Here is a 21,657-nt window from a genome sequence, read left to right as displayed (position 1 = left end):
ACCGCTAAGCGCCTGAGCCTCCAGCTCGCTCACCTCTGTCTGCCTGTCGCCCTCGCCCGACAAGCCCGTCTTCCCCCATTTCACGTCGCTTGGAGTAAAATCTCAGCGCCCGGCATCCCAACACAATGCCCGCAACCACAACTCTGCTGTCCCGGGCTGGGAGCCAATTGAGCTCGCGGGGGTCAATTGCCCTGCGCGGCGCCCTGCCCACCTCGAGATGCTCCGCGTACGTTAGCTTCACTCCCGCGTGGCATTGCCCACAATCCTCCGACGAGCATAGCTGACACGCACGTATACAGACGCACACCAGCCCTGTCCGCGCTCGCACGCTACTATGCCTCCAAGTGTGAGCACTCCCACCGCGTCCCTCGCGACTAGATACTCCGCTGGCCTTCGCATTGCTAACGCAGCCCGCAGCCTACCCCTCGCACAGCGTTATCAGCATGCCCGCCCTCTCCCCAACCATGACCGCCGGAAACATTGGCGCATGGCAGAAGAAGGTTGGCGACTCAATAGCGCCCGGTGACGTCCTCGTCGAGATCGAGACAGACAAGGCACAGATGGACTTTGAGTTCCAGGAGGAGGGCACCATCGCCAAGATCCTCCGCGACGCTGGCGAGAAGGACGTCGCTGTTGGAAGCGTAAGTCGAGGTACACAAGCTTTCGAGGGCACCATGCTGACTTCCACAGCCCATCGCTGTTATGGTTGAGGAGGGCGAGGACGTCTCCGCATTCGAGAGCTTCTCCATCGAGGACGCCGGTGGTGACAAGAAGGCCGACACTCCCTCCAAGGAGGGCAACGCCGCCGAAGCCAGCGAGCCCCCGAACACTGGCTCCAAGACTGCTCCCCCCGCCAAGGAGGAGTCTGCGCCCGCCGCCATCGAGTCTGAGTCCACCGGCGACCGCCTAGAGACCGCTCTCCAGCGCCAGCCCGCCGTCTCCCCCGCCGCGAAGAAGCTCGCGCTCGAGAAGGGCGTCCCCATCGGTTCCATCAAGGGCACTGGAAAGGGCGGCCAGATCACCAAGGAGGACATTGAGAAGTACAAGCCCGCTGCCGGTGCTGCCCCCGCTGCTGGCGCCTCCGCTACCGCGTACGAGGACGTTGAGGCTACCAGCATGCGCAAGGTCATTGCTACCCGTCTCCGCGAGAGCATGCAGCAGAACCCCCACTACTTCGTCGCCTCCAACATCTCCGTCTCCAAGCTCCTCAAGCTCCGCGAAGCTCTCAACGCCTCAGCTAACGGCGAGTACAAGCTCTCGGTCAACGACTTGCTTGTCAAGGCTCTCGCTGTTGCCGCCCGCAAGGTCCCCGCTGCCAACTCATCCTGGCGCGAGGATGGCGGTAAGGTCATTATCCGCCAGCACAACACTGTCGACGTCTCCGTCGCTGTCTCTACCCCCGTCGGTCTCATGACCCCCATTGTCAAGAACGTCAACGGACTCGGCCTCCAATCCATCTCATCCCAGATCAAGGACCTTGGCAAGCGCGCACGCGACGGCAAGCTCAAGCCTGAGGAATACCAGGGCGGAACCATCACCATCTCCAACATGGGAATGAACCCCGCTGTTGAGCGATTCACCGCCGTCATCAACCCCCCACAAGCTTGCATCGTCGCAATCGGCACAACAAGGAAGGTCGCAGTACCAGGCCAGGCTGAGGATGGTACAGCGAGCGTTGAGTGGGACGACCAGATTGTCATCACCGGCAGCTTCGACCACAAGGTTGTCGACGGTGCCGTCGGTGGCGAGTTCATGCGCGAGCTCAAGAAGGCCATTGAGAGCCCTCTCGAGCTTATGCTATAATCTGATTCTATTTTCGGTGCATTTGGGACGACTGTGTAACTTTACTATTGGGCTAGATGAGATTGGATCTCAGGGACAGACGATCTTATGTACAGCGGATGGCGCGTTTTCTATCCCCCATGATCATTTGTCCAACCGTCGTATTGCATGATAACCCCTTGTATGAAAAGATATCTCCCTTCTTCGAATCGTTTTGCGTCTGTTGTTGCGTAGTTCATCACCCTGCACGCCCGGACTAATGGTAAATCTAGACCGGGATTCTCGCCTGGAAATACTTCTGCGAACCGGGACGGTGGTAAGCTATATAGCCGGCACGTATATGCAGGACAATAGGTGAACACCACAGCTCAGTCATCCCACACCTGCGAAGATCACATGCTCGTATAGCCCCACAGACGAGGCATTGGAAGGGTGTGTGGGGAGCAAACAGGCTGGCTTCACAGTGAGTGAGAGCGATAAGGGTATCGGTGTGTCGTTGTGATGGCGGTGCTTTCCTAAATTGAGTCCCATCGCGCCTGCCTGTAGCAGCTCTACATCCTTCCCTCAATACACTGGCACTCACAAATTCACCAAGATGCTTCATACTACTCTCTCTTTCTTACTCTTTTCAGCAGCAACTTTTGCTACCAACTTTGATTGGGAGCGCGAACAGCTCATTGACGAGGATGCAGCTCGGAATGACGCAGTGCGCTTTGGTAGTGCATCACAAGCTGCGGCGCCTGCTGATTGCAAGATCATCCCGGGTGACGCTGAGTGGCCGGGCGAGGATGTCTGGACCTCTTTCAACGATACGCTCGGTGGTGTGTTACTGAAGCCGAAACCGCTTGCCAGCGTCTGCTATACTGGTGAGGGCTTCAATGCAGCGAGATGCGAACAGTACAAGAGTAACTGGGCGGGCATGAACCTACAGTGAGCTCATTCGTAACGCAACGTGACTCTTGTTGTGTCGTTCTAACTACGACAGTGCCGATGATCCGACTAGTATCATGTCCCAATGGGCATCCGGGAACGCATGCACACCAACCTCACAGCCAAACTCAAACTGCTCACAAGGCGGTTGGCCTGAGTACGTCGTCAGAGCTACTACGTTGAGACACATCCAACTCGCAGTCAACTTTGCTAGGAACCAGAACATTCGCCTTGTGATCAAAAACTCGGGTCATGACTTCAACGGGAAATCCATCGGTGGTTACTCCCTCAGTGTATGGACGCACAACCTCAAAGGCATGACGTATGATCCGAACTACACCTCACCAACTGGTTCGTATACAGGAAAAGCTGTTGCTTATGCCGCCGGTACCCAGGCTTCTGAGGGATCTACACTAATGCGGCAGAAGAACATGGTCATGATTGTGGCAGGCGGTTCAACCGTAGGAATCGCAGGCGGTTTTCTCCAGGGCGGTGGACATAGCGCCTATACCAGCTACTATGGTCTGGCGGCAGACCAAGTGCTCGCCATCACTGCTGTTACAGCTGATGGAAGGGTAGTCGAAGCACATGAAGGAGAAAATGCAGACCTGTTCTGGGCTTTCAGAGGAGGAGGAGGGGGTAATCACTCCCAGCAAACAGGGAATCCGCCTGTCACTGACCAAATACCAGGTACATTCGGCATCATCACATCCGTTGTCGTCAAAGCATTCCCGGTCACACCGATTACGTCAGGTAGTGTTCGTTTCTCAACGACACCAGACCGCGGATCAAGTGCGCCTCCAATCTCTGCAGAAACCTTCTGGGCCGGTATGCGCGCGTACTGGGAGTTTTCGATCGCCATCTGTGACGCAGGCGGCTTGGGTTACAGCTTCATCTACCCAAGCAGCAGTAGCACAGGTCTTACATTTACTGTCAGTATCTCGGTTCCCAACAAATCTACCACCGAATATCGGCGATTTGTCCGTCCTTTGCTCCAGAAGCTCAATGATCTCGGTATCCAACAACCCATGCCAACACTCAAACGCTCTCTCACGCCATCTTTCCCATATGAAGACGACTCCACAAACGAAGCATCGCCTCTTTCCAAAAGAGTAATAGGCGAAACAACAGGCCACACCCTAATAGCATCCCGCTTCTTCCCCCGCATCACCTTCTCCACCCGCTCCACACTAGAAACCTCCCACCTCGCCATCCGCCACGTCGTCGAAAACGGCTCCCTAACCTTCCACGGCATGAACTACGCGCCCACGCTCTACGTCTCGGGAAACCCAAACAACAGCGTAAACCCCGCGTTCCGCACCACAGTCCTCCACGCACAAGCCTACGAATCCAACGCGCACTGGGACGGTAAAGCACCCATCTTATCGCACGAGGCACTGACGGAAAGACATCAGAGACTGCAGGCGTATATGCAGGGTTGGCGGGATGTTACGCCGGGTAGTGGGAGTTATATCAATGAAGGGGATGCGCAGGATTGGGAGTGGAAGGACGCGTCCTTTGGGAGTAATTATGAGAGGTTGGCTAGGGTGAAGAGGGAATGGGATCCTGAGGGTGTGTTTTGGGCGATTGGAGGCGTGGGGAGTGATGAGTGGGAGATTAGGGATTTGGATGGGGGGAAGAGGGAGGGGATTGTTACGCAGGATGGGAGGTTGTGTAGGGTGAGTTGATGGCGAGGAGGTGGTGAGAGCTATGCTCTGGGATGACATTTGCTTGAGTCTTGCTTTCATGAAGACCGGTGGGTTGGACTGCTATTTACTATACTATCGAAGAACAGCTGGAACTCATTCCTCACTAACCATCATGGAAAGCTCATTGTCGCTTCCCGGAGCATGTCGTACCGCTACATCGGAGTCTCGGTGCCTTTGCCCCTCCGCAGTCTGACATCCGGGACGCCTTAACCACGGAAAACATCAACGAATCATACGCATTGTGGAAATGCACAAGATCTCTTTTGGAACAACGGGGGATAAATCGGAAACTCGAAAACGGGAGCAATAGATAACAGAACGGCAACACACCATATGTCCCATGCGCCACATCCACCTTCCAACTATTTGGCCCCAATACTCCGACTCTTGCTTTCCTACACTTCTTCGCCTTGATCCACGTAACCATGGCGGCTACACCATCTCTCCTCTCCAAAGTCATCCTGATAACCGGCGCAAACAGCGGCATAGGAAAAGCCACTGCCCTCTCCCTCGCCACCCTAAACCCAGCACAGATCTGGATCGCCGCCCGTAACGTCGCAAGCGGCCATGCTGCTGTTGCTGAAATCAAAGCCGCCGCACCAACCGTCGATGTTCGATTCGTAGAATGCGATCTAGCGAGTTTTGACTCGGTAGCAAGAGCGGCGAGGGAAGTGGTTGAGGGTTGTGGAGGCCGATTAGATGTTTTGATGCTGAATGCGGGAATCGTATGTCCTAACTCTTTTCTCCCTGAAGCGTCGCTCATCTCTTTCTGTCTGGTTTCCTGTGTGCACATGTGTCGATGTATGCGATAACTAATCTTCGCCTTCTTTGACGATAGATGGGCGGTCACCCCGGTACTACACTTCAAGGCCACGAACTGCAATTCGGGACGAACCACGTCGGCCATGCCCTCCTCCTAAAGCTCCTCACACCAACCTTGCTTTCCACTGTCGAAACCACGGGCTCAACACTCCGCGTCATATCTGTCAGCTCGCGAGGCCACGCTCACGCCGCCGCGCTACCAACCGGCGGCATCGCGTTTGACACGTCGAAATCCTCGCAACCTAATCTGTCAGGCGTGAACAAGTACACGCAATCCAAATTAGCCAACGCGGTCTACGTGCACCAATACGCATTATCTTACCCACAGATCCTTAGTGTGGCGATCCATCCCGGCGACGTTTTGACAGAAATCTTCAATAAAGGCGTGGAAGGAGGTGATGAGCAGATCAAATATCTGGCGAGAGAGATAGCGCCGAAGAGATGTGGGTCGTTGGAGGAAGGGATCAAGAACGGAGTTTGGGCGGCGACTGCGGACGGCGTGCTGAGTGGCCGGTACTATGAACCTGTGGGTGTGTTGGGTATGGGGAGTGAGTTATCCAAGGATAGAGAGTTGGGCGAGGAGTTATGGGCCTGAACGCAGCGAGAGATGGAGGGATGGGAGCTCTAGGGAGGAGAAAGCGGATGCGCTGGATTGGGTGGTTTTGGGTTTGCATGAGATGTTCTTGAGTTGTAATGGTCCCCTTCAGGTATAAGAATGTCTTTCTTTGTCAGTCTTGTGCCTGTCTTTGGGATTGGCGTGAAACGTAATGACTTCCGGGCTACCGTCGAGTCGCCGTCTTCTGCATGTGACGACGACTTCGTTCGTGAGGTCTCCTCTTGTCGTTGCTTCCACATCTTGGAACATGTTATGCTCCGGCATCAAAGACCAGCTATACGGATCTTCCAAATTGGGTATTTCTGAGAGAGAGAAGCCGTCTCCAGCGTTATCCCCATAGCAAGCATCCTGTTCTTCAAGCTCCATAACTGTCTCCGCGATATTAGCTGCCGTGAAAGAATCCCACGTTCCTTCCTTCAGCGGGATCACCCGCAGGAGCCGAATAGCATGGAGGCGGATGCGATGGTATCGACACTTGATAGCCGTGTAATATAAAGGCGCGATAAAGCCGTATTCGCCAATCGAATCGTGGAGGTTGACGTTATCGGGTATAGATTTCGCTAAGGTGTACTCTTCGAAGATGTGTATGGCATGCACAAGTATCGTGAGAAACGTTGGCGTATACGCTTCGTAGTGCTGCTGAGAGTGCACTTGCAGACAGCCGCACATTATGCGCGCCATGGCATGATACATGAGTAGCAATTTGAGGACTGATGGTTCGCGGCACGTTGGAAGCTTTGCTGGCGGCGTCTTCCCGCCGAACGCCCACAGTTCATCTGGCTTCCTCCCAGCAGCTAAGGCTAGTTTGTCAACCGAGGGAAGTGTACTCAGATACGTATCGTACCACATCGCAAGAGAAGTCGTGATCTCCTCTTTTCCTGCTGTAACCGCAGCAATCTCGTCTTTAGTGCCTGGCCCCATCTTTCGATATTGTTGTGCTGTGAGAACAATGCCGTGCAATAGCACATCAAGAGTGTCCTTCGCCTCCTCGACAGTCGTAAAAGTAGGGTATGGTATTGTGTTTTCCATCGGCTGAAGGAATATATCGAGATCTTCCAGACCGGAACCGAACAGATTATTTTGCATATGTAGGGTCGCGAAGCTGCGCACGATGCCTTGGTCGATGCTCTTTTCATATGATGCCGGCTTGATTACGAGGACGCCATCGTGCGAGCGATCTTTCTTCGTGGTCATGTTCATCAGGACCTTTAGACCGTTCCGTAAGTGTGATTCGGCCAATTGGTATTGCCCGCGGAGGTATTCAAGTAAGGTAAATAACTGACAGGTGACCAATATGATTGTGACTGAGGCTTTGTCTCCACATCGCAACAGCGGCTGTAGCGACTGGATTGCTTTGCCATACTGTTGAAGCATGAACTTTTCCCTCTCATCCGGAGCTTGTGCCGAATCGAAACTGCATCTGTGCGCAGCGCTCAGCGCAACAGCAGCATGGAGAACAGCCGGTTCTGACGACGCTGCTGGTAGCACGATCGAGTTCCAGAACTTCGAAGCAAACCAACCGGAAGTTGTGTGAACGATGCGGATCCTGTATAACTGTAGATACCTGAGTTCCTCGACACCCAAGATTTTGGTTGGAGGCTTCTGGATCGATGTTGACACCAGGCCGTATCTTTCAACGTAGGTGTTCCCTCCGCCACCCCACAGTCCGTAGCCCTCGCATGTCCGACCAGTGGAGCGACAGCGAGAGCATACAGGCTTGGTTTCGTCGCACTTGACTCTTCGCGCTCTAGTCGATGTCGGTAAGCGTCCATAGGAACAGATCTCTACCCAGATCGCTGCAGAACAAACAGCCAATCGGTTGAGTACCGTGTCATTGAACAGGGGAGTCCACTTACTTGCAGGTTCCGCACCCTGATTTAGACTTCCTCCGTACAACACCTCTTACAGGTTGGTACGCAGCTTTTGCAATCACGTGTTGATTCGGTGTGTTGGCTTCTGGCTGCATAGCGAGAGCGACGTCTAGCTAGGATGACAAACATGAAGACGTCGCTCCAACTCGTTTTGCGAAGATTCTTAGCGGCTCGAATAGCATGTTTCAAAGAAGACGCAGGGAATGTTGCGAGACAGTTTGGAGGACGAACGGCCAGTCTGTCAGCCTTAAGCTCGCTAAACTTCGGGGAAGGTAGGCCGGACCCCTGCATACGTAGTGTCCCTCTCATTGGCCCGCTCGGTACAGCTAGATCTTGATTGCTCAATCTTGTGTTGACTAGAGATGTCACATTCCGCTGCATACACCTGTTAATTGTTAACATGTTAAAAACTTCCTAAAGTACTGTGTGCTTCTACCTGGAATAGTGCGACACAAATTGTACTCACCCCTGGTGGCGGTAGTAGCATGCCAAGACGACGAAGGCGCGAAGCTTGGGTCCACTGATGAGACCAAGCTTCAAACACGGGAATGGTCGATTTCTCCCCTCGTCCACCCGAGATTAGCACCCTATGCGAGTGGAATCTTGGACACCTACGTACTTGCAGAGGCCAATACGGATGAACCGCCCAGGAGATTACATTGCGTCAGAATCTTGCCAAATTTCGTTAGGTATCATACTGATGCAGGCTGCAGGCTGCTACATAACCATACACGATCTCTTTGCCTGCTCATCCTCTCGCTCCTTCTCAGCGAGAAGTGCTTTCAGAGCATCTGCTCTAGCAGGCCCAAAGAGATATTTCAAGACACTACCATCCGTAGCTTCCAATCTGCTATCGAACAAATGAGGATTCCTTCGGGCTCCATGTTGAATGAGCAGTGTGCAACTTTGGTACCAAGCGCTCGTAAGGCTCGCTGAAGGCTTTGTACCACCCTTGCGGACACGTAGTAGGGCCTCGCACATCGAAATAAGGAAGAGCTGCCACACTGACTGGCCGTCATTCAGATGAACAGGCTGATTAGGATCCGCCTCACGTTCGAGGAGAAGCCGTACCATATCCACATTCACACTGGGATCATCGCGTTTGGAGTGGTAGGGCATACTCATGGGTGTAATGCGACGCGGGCGGAGCGCGTAGTCGAGTAACGGACGTCCGCCTTTGCGTACGTTGTTTGGATTTGCGTCCAACTTTGCACGAACGTACTTGACGAGACGGGCTTGCACGGTTAGTGCAAGAAAATTATACTTGTCACCCTCTCGATAAACATCAAGCCCTAGTTCGCCGACTTCGTCCCGGGCGTGCGTCCAGTGATTTCTGACATCGCGTGCGTGGTGAGTATTAACGCGATCTACTTCGTCCAGCACCTTTACCAGGGACGAAATGGGAGTTTGATCGCTCCGCTCCGTCTCATATGCGTAATAGAGTAGCTCGTCCGTTAGTCCGATGACTTTGTTGATCGAACGTGGTGCTTTGAAGTCGACATCCGGAAGTGATTTCAGCATGACAAGACACATTCTGCATAAGGCGGACATGGAGCTGAATTCGCCCTTCAGGTTGGCTTGTAGCTGCGAGTAGTAATTGTCCTGTAAGAAGTCGCGAACGGTCCGGTGAAGGAAGTCGACTGGGTGACTAAGGAAGAGGGGATGTCTAAGTTGACGACGCAGTTAGTAAGAGCATCTTGTAGACATTCATGTACTCAGGACAAGCCTGACGTACTTCGCATAGTTCTTGTGCAACGCGGGGAGACGCACACATTCTGCAAAAGACTATCGGATAGTCTAACATCTTAATGAATAGCCGTGAGCTGGACTTACTCTTCATTATTCACAACAAGCAGATCACTGCATCTGTTCTGGATCAATGACTTCCACTTAGGATACTTGCTTTTCAAGTCATCGTCACGAAGAGGCCGCACGGGGGCGTTAGCGGCATAGCTGAGGCTTTTACGTTCGCTTTCCAATAGCGAGAAAGCGTAAAGCGGGAGCGGTTGTAGTTCGTCGACTGTTATCAAGAAGATCTGCGACATCTCTTCAAGATACTGTGGCTTGACGGCTCTCAGAATACGCTCGAAGTAGGCTTCCAGATCTGCCGGAAATAGGTTGACGATCTTCCATAACATTGCGACACCCTCATCTCGATTGACTGCATGCACAAGGTCACGAGTAATAAGGAAGACCCATAACCATACGCCTTGGGCAAGGTCTGCAATCTCCTTCATCATCGTTCCGCAAGTGAAGTCGCCATCCTCCAGACGTCGAAAATTCTCATTGTCTGCGAGTTGGCGCTTAACATGGCGTCCCATATCCCTTTTGGTAAAGTCTTTGATGTCGAACGTGCGTGACTGGTCATTGAAGAACTTCTCAAAAACCGAGCGAGGCCGCGTCGAAGCGCAGATCTTGATGTCTTTGGATGCAGAAAGAAATTTCAGGGCGCTGACAACGTCCTCTTCAGCCCCGTTGTATTCGTCCAAACCGTCGATGAAGAAGCAGAACTTGACTTCCAAGTCCTTCTGGTTAGCCAGGCGGGCAAATGTAGCTTTCAGTTCTTCTGCATCCCATTCCTCGTGCTCGAGACGACTTGGACAGACCACCTCGATGAGTCTGGGTAAAGATTTGAGTATCTGGTACAAAAGCGATTGGAATAGCCCCATTTGGCTCTTTTGCATTTCGTAGCCTTGATTCCAGAAGTAGTAGCTTGCTGTGCAGAGTTCAGTCGTGCCGGCCCATCCTTGAAGACATTCCAAGGTACCAGGGTGTTCAGAGACGAATTTCATCAGGGTTGATTTGCCGCTGCCTGCCTACATTAACTACGTTAGTGTAAATTCAGAAACTGAGCAGAATGGTATTACCCTTCCTGTGATGCAGAAGAGCGCATCATCTCTATCCGTGCTGTCTAACCAAGTTGTGAACGGGGTCAACGAAGCGTCGAAGATCCACATGTTCGACGCTTTGTCGGCTTTTGGGATTTGACCCCATCGTCTGCGCAGTGCTGGAAAGTAGAGACTTCTTATGACAGCAGTTTGTTTAGTGCATGCCATATGCTCTTTTCCAAGTGCGTCAAACTTGGTCTTTAGACTAGCTAATTGCGCCATCTGCGTGGAGCCCTCGCTCGTACGATCCTGTGCTACGAGAGTGAGTATTTCGCCTCGAATTTGGTCCAACTTGGCGTCGTAGTTGATGGCCAGGGCATCTTGAGCCTTCTGCAGAACATCTAGTTTTCCTGACAGTGCAGAGTGATAATCACTAGAAGACAAGTCAGTCAGAGTGCGTTGGTAAGAACAGCCAGGCACGCTCTCACACTTCGTGCTCACGTACCTCTGAATAACGAATTTAACATGCAACCGAATTCGCTTATCTAGCGCCTCAAGCCTTGTTTGTAGAGAAACGAGATCGCGCTGGTTCCAGAGACCTTGAAAAAGGACGCGACTACTTTCCAAAGTCTTTGAGCGGCCTTCCCGCACATGTAGCCGGTCGATAGCCTTGTGTAACTCTTCGCCTATCTGACGACAATGTTGTACCATGCTCAAGATGCCTCTTTCATCTGCAGACAGCTGTTGACCAGACGATTGCTGCCTCTGAACTTGCCCATGATATCTTTCGACATGTTCCACAATAAGCTCAAGTTCTCGAATTTCCGTAGTGGTGCCGTGGAGAGAATCGCGCACGCTCCGAGTCCCAGAGACGAATTTGATGCCAAAGTCGATGAACGATAAGATGTTAGACACCAGCCCGAATATAGCGAGCACTTCAGCCATTCTCGATCAAAAATAGCGTGAAGCTCCTGTAGATGGGAGCTGATAAAGGATGCTGCTGCTATGAAGCTGGGCGACAACACAGCCCTCAGCTCCTGCAGTCAGAATGTTTTTGATTGGTGGAAAGCAGAGCTGAGTTCCCAACGGAACGAATGATTTGGGGGCGGTAATAACCTTGCAGATGCATACATGGAGCGTCATCCTCAGCTATTCGTATTCCGTCGAAGGCTATCTTACTTAGCATTGCGCACATAGTAGTCCTAAAGGCGATTGCAAGAGTACCCACCAAGAGCGCAGCTACAGTACGAACTGCATGCGCTCTGGCCATTATCCGAAGAATTGTTCAAGAAATCGCTCCAGGCTACTAGATTGTAGCTTTGTCAATGTCGCAGAACTTCCCATTGGAGCTGAACTGCCTCGAAGCTGCCCAACACACAAATGGATACACAGTCCGAGTTCGTCAACCATTGCGCAGCTTACAATTATGATGAGCTGATGCAACTTAGGTGGGGGTCTGCCCAAACCTCTCCTGAAGAATATGTATATCCTTGGTCGTCACCAGATTTATCCCCGGACGACGTCGCAACAGTGCACCGCGATATTACAGTATTCCACAATATCACGGCATCGTACACCGACTCGGTAGGATTGCGCCACGATGTTATAGCATTGAACCCCGAGAATGTTGAGAACAACGAACAAAGATCGCTCGTCGGCCGGAACCTAGACAGCAGAACCCCACTATGGCAGCACGACAATAGCTGCATCCGGCTGCCCATTCAATTCATTCGATGGCTTCCGGGGGCCCTCTTAAATCTAGCAGCTCGCATCGCAATCGTAATAGAGAGCCGAGTGTCCATCGTTGTCGGAATCTTGGACCGTGTCTTCGAATACATGCCCCGTCTGATCAGGATCGTGCTCTGGTTCTGCTTGTTCGCAACAATATTCGTGAATGGGAGCCTCCTTAGCATTGCACTGGGTCGCAACGAGTCACCATCAACGTTCTTCATTGTCGAAGGTGTATCGACATTTTTGTGGGCGGTTCTTACTCGCAGTGTTCGGAGCAGAAGCATACCTGCAGACAGCGAGTCTCAACACGTATCTCCACGTAGCCTATCTCCAGACATCTACGATGAAGTCTGACAACGCACATTCTCCGTATCTCCTTGGTTGCCCGGAGCGAAAGTGACTCCTTCAGAGGTTGCTAGTCCGAAGACATCGCGAAAACAGGTGGCCGGCGCGGTGAACGTGGAATCATAACATTGAGGCTGTGTGCACATTGCCTTTTGCTACGTATTGGTGGGACGAGGGCATCTGCGAGATATAGACCAGGTCGCATCGATCATAAACATGAATACAGTCCATGCCTGGTGCGTGCAAGGGATTCCCGTGGTTCTGTTGTATGAATAGGCAGACTCGGGAAGTAAGAAGGTCTCCAAGATATCGCGCAAAAAGGCAGCTGGCCACGGGTTCCACCGCCCCACTTTAATGACGGAGTCCAGTCAGAGAAGGAAAGCACAACCACGCAGACCAGAATGATGGAAGCAGCGGAACATATCATTGTAGTTCCAAAACTGGATATCGTGTTCGTTCGTCTATGGACTAGTCTATCATAAGCATCGCATTACCATGATCGTCATCACAGAGAAAACAAGAAGAAAAGTCGAACAGAGAAAACTTTCCCCTCGGCGCCAAACGTAGCCCTTTAGTATACCACGCCGACCAAATGCTTTTCACTTTGCCGTTACGCCTTCGCAGATGCCTCTCCGCTTAAGAAGCTTCCTCAACGCCGTCTGGCTTTTGTGCCTCGGCATCCGTCATCTCCGCGTCTTTTGGCTCTTCCGCCGGCGGCGCCTCAGCCTGCTTCTTGGACTCGGCTTCCCGCTTCGCGCGCTCAAGCTCGGCTTGCTTGGCAGCGTGCTCCTTTTGGTGCTTCTCCATGGCTGCTTGTCGCTCGCCCTCGATCTTGTCGTTGTAGCGCTGGATGATGGGACCGGCGATGGAGCGGATATCCTCCTTCTTGGAGACGTACTGTGCCTTCGACGCGTCGTCGCCCTCGTCGTATAACCATTCCTGTATAGGTGTCAGCGCAGTTCATACATCGTACTGTTAATGTAACTCACCTCGATGGTCTCGAGCTTGGTGTTGAGCTTGGCCTTCTCTTCGTCGCTGGCGAATTCAGCGTAGACGTCGAGAATCTTGTCCTTGAGCTCGTAGATGAAGCTCTCGAGGTTGTTCTTCTCGTTCTCGGTGTCTTGAACGAGCTTATCCTCCATGATCATGGAGTTCTCCTTCTCGGCCAGGGTCTGCTTGCTCTCTTCGTCGAGCGAAGCAGTTCCGGCTGATAGTGGCAGGTCACCCTTGCGCTGCTGCTTCTTGACCTTGCGCATCTTCGGTGGCTCCTTGGCGGCGTCCTTGTCAACGTCCATTGCCTGCGCATAATTTGTTAGCTCATTTGTTACGTGCGCAGAAGCAGGACGCGCAAGTACAGGATCAGCGTCAGGCTTGTGTCGTTTCGCGGCAGGCTCGGGCGGGCTTTGCCGCCCGTTACTAGGATCAGAAGGAAATTCGGAACGTACATCACCCTCTTTCTTCTCTGCTGACGGAGACTCGGGAATTGGCTCCTCAACTTCGGTTTCCTCGACGTAGTATCCGGATTCGACGTTGAGCACACCGTGCACGTTGAGGCGTGCCTTGAGCTTGCAAATCATGAAGTCGCCCTTGGGGTCCTCCTTGACACCCTTGACGGAGAAACGGCCGATCCAGGGGTTCATCTTGCCTGGCAGTTGCTCGGGCTTGGCGTATCTGGCCTCGAGGTCGAATGGGTGTTTCCGGTAGAATGTGAGGATCTTGGTTGATGGCATGACGTTGCCCTTGTTGAAGACAGTCAGGTTGGTGTCCTCATCCGGAATGTCCTCTGACTTCTCCCATGTGAATTCAACGGGGTAGTTGACCATGTCGTGAACGGAGAAGTCACGGACACGGAATACTGGAGAGAGGATGGCGCAGCAGAAAGCGCAGCCACGAGCGACAGCCTCGTCCTGGTTGAGGGTGAAGGAGAGCGGCTTGCCGAAGTAGTCCTGGATCTTGGCCTTGAGGACGGGTACACGTGTGCAGCCACCAACCATCTCGATGGCGTCGATGTCGGCAGTGGTGAGCTTGGCCTCAGCGAGAGCCTGCTCAATAGGGGCGGTAGCACGGTCGATGAGGGGCTTGATCAGCTCCTCAAGCTCCTCGCGCTTGAGCATACCGCGGACATCGACGTCGTTCATGATGGACTCGACGTTGATGGGGGCCTGGTTGTTTGCGGAAAGGACCTTCTTGAGCTTCTCGACACCGGCGGACAGACGGAGGCGTGCCTTGCCGTTCTCCATGACGTCGATCTTGTACTTCTCCTTGAACTCCTTGGCGAAGTGTTCGACAAGGGCCTTGTCGATGTAGCGTCCTCCGTAGTGACGGTCCCAGGCGCTCGACTTGACGGCGAGCTCGCCCTTCTTGAACTCAACGACGGTAGCGGTGTAGTTGCTGTGGCCGATGTTGACGAAGACGACTCTCCGTGGCTTCTCCTCGGGCGCCGGGAGGTCCAGCTTTGTGATTCCCCAGCCGAGAGCGACTGCAGTATTGTCGTTGATGAGCCTTAGGCACTTGAGACCGGCGATGTCGGCGGCGTCGAGGATAGCGCGACGCTGGGCGTCGGTGTACCAGACGGGGCAGCTGAGGACGACGTCGTTGACGGGGAGTTTGAGTTCGGCAGATGCTGTGGCGCGCATCTTGGTGAGGAACATGGCGGTGATCTGGGTGGCAGTGAACTGCTCCTTCTTTCCCAGATATGTCACCTCAGCGCCGACCTGGCCGCCCATGTCGATGAGCGGCGCGGATATGAAGTCTTGCTCGACCTGGACATCGGGGTCTGTGAGGTTGCGGCCGGCGAGGCGGACGAAGGAGGAGACGGTGTTCTTGAGGTTGGAGATTTCCTGGTTCTTGGCCGTCTCGCCGACGTATCTGCTCTTGGGGCCGAAGCCTACTAGCGATCTGCGAAATTGTTAGTATGTGCTGCGTTGCGTGCGCTGCGTGCGCTGCGGGTTTACTTACGGTGTCGCGCGGTTGGAAACCTCATTTGCAATCTACTGGCGTCAGTATTTTGGTATGCAGTATGCGACCGGGGCTACTCACCACATCGACACCGCGATTCCGCGCAACAGCAATGACGCTGTTGAGCGTTCCCAAATCAACACCTACTACAGACATGTTTATCTCTGATGGCGGGGTATGTGTGGGCAAACGTGGAGGGAGTGTGTGCGGTGAAAGTCGTGTATAGAGGGTCGTGTAAAAGATAGACAGACACGGGTTCGCAAATTTCAAGTGACCGCTGCGTGATGACTTGCTGGCAATACGTCGAAGAAAAGAGAACCTTCTCGACAGGCCCTGTTTTAGCGGGGTCACTAAAGAAAGTGTTGCGGAAGGCACGGACCACGCAAATCGTCCAACAACACGCTGCGTCATATCCGCTCGCACTCGCTCCTGCCGTCTCCGCCGACGCGTCTCGATGCCGCCAGCGTCTTCCAACTCAACCCCCATGGACGCCTGCACGCCCGCCTCTGAGCACCTGCACGCGTCGACCCTCCGCGCGACAAGATAGCTGACATCAGCATGGCCCAAATCCCCCCGTACCCACTCTACAACCGCACGTACAACCTGTACCGCCTGTCCCCGCTCCACTGCCACGACACCCCCCTCCTAGTCGACGCCTCACTTCGCACCCATGCCAAGCGCCTCAAGGAACAGCTCAAAGGCGACAGCGTGCGCGGCGTGCAGGTCGACTTTGTCGTTGCCGACGACACCGCGAAACTGGGCCCCCTGGACGAGTGCACCTGGGAGCTGATTGGCGACGAGGATGCCTGGATTGACCGACATCGCCAGTCGATGGACCCCGATGCGTCGCAGCTGTCCTCCGTCTCCCAGCTCACCCCAGAGCGGGCGCGTGGACTGGAAGTGAGCCTCGAGTACGAGAAGCAGTCGTACAATGCGCTCCTGCTGCGCGACCCGGACGTCACTTCCTTGCAGAAGGGCTTCACGTCACTGCCCCTACTCCTCGTGAAGATGCCAGGTCCAATACGCGACATCTTCCTCAACTACCTCCGAACGACCTTCGATGCCCACGTTGCGCCCTTGAAGCTGCCCTCACCCTTCATCACTTCGAGTCTCGAGACTTACTTCAAGCACCTCGCCGCGAGGTACTCGACCCAGTCCATACAAGACATTATAAGGCAGCTACATATTCAATTGGCATTCCCCAATACCACAACTATCCTCAAACACGTTGAGATCACAGTCGCAGGCGGCGACATCTCTGGTTTCGTCGACAGGGGCAGACTGCTCAAGGACACCCACGATAAGCCCTTTACAGCTGCCCTGGCCGCGTATCTTCGGCAGCATCTCGCCCTCGACATATCGCACCCTAAAGTCCAGATATCCCGAATAACCTGCAACAGCTTCCACCTCGGCACCGAGCGCCTCAAACTCGTCGCACCCGATCCGCTAGCGGACACGTCCTTCTCCGATGAAGGCGGCGCATCACAAGACGCAAGTGCGAGCGAACTCGCCGTACAAGAGCTCTATACATCCTTAGTGCGAGAGGCTGCTGGCAGCGGGAAGTTTCTGCCGGAGGAGTTGACCAGCGTATCGAGAGAAGAGACGCCGTCCTCCATCGCAAGCGCTAAAGTGGGGCGCAGGAAGAGAGCCATCAGCAGCACTGCTGTCACCGATGGCAACAACAAGAAGACCAAAGGCAGAGGGAAGGAGAATAACCGGAAGCTCAATGGCATGGCAGATGTCTAGGCATACCTAATCCTGGGTAGTACATTTTTGCAAAGCGCTTTGAATATTTCTTAAGATACCCAGAATCAGATTTCCAGCAATGAAAACAGCGCATCTCACCCCATCTTCTTTGCGCCTCAAGCCGACACGTGCCACGCTGGTATGCCACGGCTCTCTCACTGCGATGTCGCCACCAGATCAAGATCGGCCACATCAAGCCTCACACTGTCAAACTTCTGTCCGTCCACTTCCAACCCTTCTACTCCCGCTACATCACAATGAAGGCTTTTCCCATGATACTCGTCCGCGAGTTCAACGGACGAGAGACTAACTACCGTGTTGCGGCCCGTCGAGCTCGCAACTACTGGGTATGTCGTCCAGCTACTGCTCTAGCATGCGCCGTATCTTACCTCCACATATACCTTCGACATAGGCACTTGATCAGAGCCATCACATGCTAAAGCTCACAGGAACTCCTCGCAAACGTGCACAACATCTTCGTCAAGCCGTGGCAACGCTACAACGCGCATCTTCATTTTGATGGTCATGCTTGCGACGACCGGATCAGTCCGAGCGAATGGGATGCTGGAGGCTACTTCGATCCCGAATTTGTAGTGGACGGCAGACTGGTACTATATGTACACTTCGAACAGGTGGAACCACCACCAGAACCTAGCATAGATGCACACAATCCTTTTGAGACGGAGGAAGAGAATAAGCTATGGTACCGGGGAACCTATGGCGATCAGGGACTTCGAACGAAGGTAAAATCGTTAGGCGCTTATTGAGAACTTGGCTGACACGATGCAGAGAAAGTTCACGGAAGACATCGAAGATTACCTTGGAGAATCGAAAAAAGATTCGTCTAAGCCCTTTCCAAAGGGACTGCCACACAACCCTTCCAATACAGAACCGATCCTCGAGTCAACCTATACACTCAAGAGCACACTCGCGTTACCGGTTGCTGCCAACAAGGTGGCGACTGTAGATGACTCGAGCAGCAGTCATCATCTCGACACTGGCGTCGTGATTGGGCGCGCCCTCCCACAAAGCTGTCTCGATCCTAATGTTCGCCCTGTCGTTCGCGCCGTGATCAGCAAAGTCGGCGCTGTAGTCGCTTACATTCCCGCGAAATACTCAAAACGGAGCGCAATCAAAGGAGATATACAGATCGCGATGACACACGTGGAATATACACCCGAGCTGGTCAAGTTTACCTTCGGCGAAGAGAGAACGCGAGCCATAAAAGCTATGATCGAAGAGCGAAATGCACCTCACAACACGGGTACACCTCCAGATCCTGATCTCTCTACCGTGAGTCCGTCACTATCGGACGTCCGTGAAGCTACCGCATCTGAGGTGTCGTTCATCATCATCGATGATACAAAGCATCCAGGCCTGCGCAAAGAAGGAGTTGTCATCGGCCATGCGAAGAAACACTGGTGTCTTACACCACACAAACGTCCTGCTGTTCGTGCAATGCTAAATAAGAAGAACTCCGTCATTGCGTATATTCCCGCACGACACACTGGACATACGGACAGGAACGGTGAGATACAGATTCCGTTAAAGGACGTAAATCTTTCGAAGTCGCTTCTAGCGTTGCCGCTGTGGAAGCTCCCTGGCGCGATCAGAGCAATGATGAGGACGAAGAGGGAGACAAACGAGAAGTCTGTGGTGCATGAGTCAGGTGAGCAAGAGGGAGGCATGATGAAAAGGAGGAGAGCAGCAGAGACCAAGCAAGCTATCGGGACTGCCGCGAACGATGACGAAACAGACTCTTTTTCAGATTCTACAGACGTTCCCGAAGGCGGTGCTCAACACTGAGCGAAAGCCGCTTGACCGCATCTGGGCGCTGGGTATATACAAAAGTCCTCCATTGCTAGGTACACAATCAAGTCACGAGCTTCTGATGTCATTCTACCCCCTCTCTTTCCCGTTTGTCGATGCCTTTGCGTCCGTGTGACTTCCACTAGCAATCGCTACACACGCACAATAAATATCCCGCAAAGAAGCTCTAACTCCCTGCGACATCTCTCCTTCGTCACTCAACTTCTTATATATCCTCATCCACCCTCGATTTCCCAATCCAATACTCACCGCCGCGATTCGAGATGTCGATCACCAGCCCTACCTTGATCGAAGTCAGAGACTTCGCAATTGGTCCTGACTTATACCGCCGACGCGCGTCTGACTTGAGCGACTGGGATGACCTCATCGAGTATACGTTCAACGCCTTCAACCGCGATGAACGCTACTTCAGACTGCACTTCCATTTCTCTCGGGAAACACATTGTGTGGAGGACGAACTGTTGACGAAGGAGGACTGGAATGACGGTATCTATTTCGTCGGCGCCAACAGACTATTCTTTGCCCATTTCGTCACGAGGGCTCGACGTGAACCTCGAGGTTACTACCGGAGGAGGGAGCCTTCACCATCTCCAGTCAGCCCCACACCTGAGCCTGGGTCGCCGGTAGTACCATGGACTATGCCTCCGCTGCCGCCAATGAACGAGCAAGGAGTTTACGAGTACCCTCCGGCGAACGATACCCCAGCTCCATCTGCTCCTGCGCCTACACGTCGTCCAGCGATACGTCCCGGAGGTGGACCTCGACGTGGACTTGCACGTGGACGCGGACGTGGACGCGCATCACAACCCGCTCAACGTCCAGCACCTCGGCCAGTACCACCACCAGCTCAACCCGTTCCAGCCGTCCATCGACCCGCTTCTCAGCGACCAAACACCAACGCAACCAATGTATACACCATTGGTCCACCAATACCGGCTGATCGATACCCAAACTCAAGGTACTTCTCCTCACCTTACACCTTCATTCCCCTGCAGCCTGCTCCACCCCGACCACGAACACATGCTCAACAGTACAGGGCCCCTCTTCCAAGGTCAGACGCACCGGTAGCTAGACCTGCGGCTGCGACATCAGCTTCGGCAGTACCCGTTCGCGCTCCTGTCGCCCCAATGTTACCTCCTCGACCAGCTGTTCGCCAACCAGCTGGTGGATCCACGTCACGTCAGCCGACTACAGGGAGCTCAAGTCATCAACCAATAGAGATCTCATCTGCAGAGTCGTCGTCGTCAAGCGATGATTCCAGTATGGATATAGACTACAATCAGCATCCGGGCACCCATCAGCCCACCGCACCCCTACCCCCACCGCCGCCGCCGCAAAGTGAAGACTACAACATGGAGCTCTCCGACGACCCCATTTCCGACTCCGACGCGCAGAACACTCCTCTCCCCGCACCAACGTTCGATGAGTACGCGGACCTACAGTACCCTGTCGTCCGGCCTTCACCAGGACCACGATATGAAGGGCAAACAGAGGATGAGGAAGAGGACCTCACCCTTCAATCCCCACTCTACCCAGTCCCGGAATTCGAAGAGAGACCAGATGATGAGCACGAAGACCTCACCCTTCAATCTCCGCTATACCCAGGCTCAGAGTTTGAGCAACCACCAGATGAGGCAGAGGAAGAGGATCTCACCCTCCAATCCCCACTCTACCCCAATTCAGAGTTCGACCACCCACCAAACGACCAAGTCGAAGACGAGCAAATGTCCATCGCCCCCGCGTCACCAGGCTCAGGCGGCCTGTTCGTGCGAGACGAGACAGAAGCACAGAACTTTGAGGCGGCGTTGGCCTGGGAGGACGATGGTACACAGCAGTCCGTCGCTGAGTCTGAGCTCGGACAAGAGGAGGAGAGGCCGGACAGTGGAGAAGAGGATGCGATGACATTTATTGCGTCTCCTTCTGCTGCACCGTCGTCGGCTGTGCCTACTTCGGCGGGTACGGGTCTGTTTGTGTCGGATGGGAGTGAGACGAGGGGCTTTGCCGGGGCTTTGGAGTGGGAAGAGGAGTGGGAGGATGATGATGATGACGATGAGGAGATGGAGGATGAAGGAGAGGGTGGTGTCGAGGTTAGGAGGCGGTAGAGGGTTGAAGATATTACGTTTGGTGGTTGAAGAAGTCGGTTGAGGGCTACAAAAGATGTTTGCTTGTACAATTGGAATATTACACTGGGTCCTCGGGACTTTATATACTCGTGATCTGATTCTGTGTTCTTGTGTGTTGCGTTGACGACCTCCGCGGTAATCTGAGTTGGCTACTACAAGCTTATCAGTCTCTATGTGTTCTTCATCTGGGTTTTGTCTATCGCCATGTCGTCACATGTACTGCGTAGGAAAGAAGACATATCGCCCTTTTCATAAGAAGAAGATGCATTCATTCAGGTCATAAAGACGTCTCGGATACGTAATAGGGAATCATAAAGAAAAGACAACCGACGAGAACAATACACCGATGCGACTCATCCAATCGCC

The 21,657-nt window shown here is 53.5% G+C and overlaps 8 protein-coding genes across 8 annotated transcripts; 6 read left to right on the top strand and 2 right to left on the bottom strand.

The window, feature by feature from the left end:
• Positions 1-125: 125 nt before the first annotated feature.
• Positions 126-1,803, top strand: MRP3 (Component of pyruvate dehydrogenase complex, mitochondrial; the record flags this gene model as incomplete). The annotated part of the gene is made up of 4 exons (XM_051437214.1): positions 126-226; positions 300-346; positions 418-641; positions 691-1,803. The coding sequence occupies 4 exons, from the start codon at positions 126-128 to the stop codon at positions 1,801-1,803; spliced, it is 1,485 nt and encodes a 494-aa protein (XP_051288960.1).
• Positions 1,804-2,377: 574 nt separating this feature from the next.
• On the top strand, positions 2,378-4,400 carry J4E90_007680 (uncharacterized protein; the record flags this gene model as incomplete). The annotated part of the gene is made up of 2 exons (XM_051437213.1): positions 2,378-2,712; positions 2,768-4,400. 2 exons carry the CDS (start codon positions 2,378-2,380, stop codon positions 4,398-4,400), a joined length of 1,968 nt encoding a protein of 655 aa, XP_051288959.1.
• Positions 4,401-4,846: 446 nt separating this feature from the next.
• J4E90_007679 (uncharacterized protein) lies at positions 4,847-5,838 on the top strand (the record flags this gene model as incomplete). Its single annotated transcript, XM_051437212.1, has 2 exons — positions 4,847-5,146; positions 5,260-5,838. 2 exons carry the CDS (start codon positions 4,847-4,849, stop codon positions 5,836-5,838), a joined length of 879 nt encoding a protein of 292 aa, XP_051288958.1.
• A 108-nt stretch (positions 5,839-5,946) lies between these two features.
• On the bottom strand, positions 5,947-11,269 carry J4E90_007678 (uncharacterized protein; the record flags this gene model as incomplete). Its single annotated transcript, XM_051437211.1, has 5 exons — positions 5,947-7,606; positions 8,452-9,396; positions 9,564-10,546; positions 10,598-10,991; positions 11,064-11,269. The coding sequence occupies 5 exons, from the start codon at positions 11,267-11,269 to the stop codon at positions 5,947-5,949; spliced, it is 4,188 nt and encodes a 1,395-aa protein (XP_051288957.1).
• A 2,001-nt stretch (positions 11,270-13,270) lies between these two features.
• HSP88 (Heat shock protein hsp88) lies at positions 13,271-15,748 on the bottom strand (the record flags this gene model as incomplete). Its single annotated transcript, XM_051437210.1, has 5 exons — positions 13,271-13,573; positions 13,624-13,932; positions 13,990-15,532; positions 15,593-15,624; positions 15,674-15,748. The coding sequence occupies 5 exons, from the start codon at positions 15,746-15,748 to the stop codon at positions 13,271-13,273; spliced, it is 2,262 nt and encodes a 753-aa protein (XP_051288956.1).
• Positions 15,749-16,150: 402 nt separating this feature from the next.
• J4E90_007676 (uncharacterized protein) lies at positions 16,151-17,338 on the top strand (the record flags this gene model as incomplete). The annotated part of the gene is made up of 1 exon (XM_051437209.1): positions 16,151-17,338. The coding sequence occupies one exon, from the start codon at positions 16,151-16,153 to the stop codon at positions 17,336-17,338; it is 1,188 nt and encodes a 395-aa protein (XP_051288955.1).
• Positions 17,339-17,595: 257 nt separating this feature from the next.
• Positions 17,596-19,144, top strand: J4E90_007675 (uncharacterized protein; the record flags this gene model as incomplete). The annotated part of the gene is made up of 3 exons (XM_051437208.1): positions 17,596-17,685; positions 17,788-18,081; positions 18,128-19,144. The coding sequence occupies 3 exons, from the start codon at positions 17,596-17,598 to the stop codon at positions 19,142-19,144; spliced, it is 1,401 nt and encodes a 466-aa protein (XP_051288954.1).
• Positions 19,145-20,419: 1,275 nt separating this feature from the next.
• On the top strand, positions 20,420-21,270 carry J4E90_007674 (uncharacterized protein; the record flags this gene model as incomplete). The annotated part of the gene is made up of 2 exons (XM_051437207.1): positions 20,420-20,428; positions 20,452-21,270. 2 exons carry the CDS (start codon positions 20,420-20,422, stop codon positions 21,268-21,270), a joined length of 828 nt encoding a protein of 275 aa, XP_051288953.1.
• Positions 21,271-21,657: the final 387 nt, after the last annotated feature.

This window comes from Alternaria incomplexa (genome assembly GCF_024043165.1).
Source record: "Alternaria incomplexa strain BMP 0042 chromosome Unknown scaffold_11, whole genome shotgun sequence".
In the NCBI taxonomy this organism is placed as follows: Eukaryota; Fungi; Ascomycota; class Dothideomycetes; order Pleosporales; family Pleosporaceae; genus Alternaria; species Alternaria incomplexa.
The sequence above is the reverse complement of the archived record's forward strand: the minus strand, read 5'-3'. Positions and strand labels throughout refer to the sequence as shown.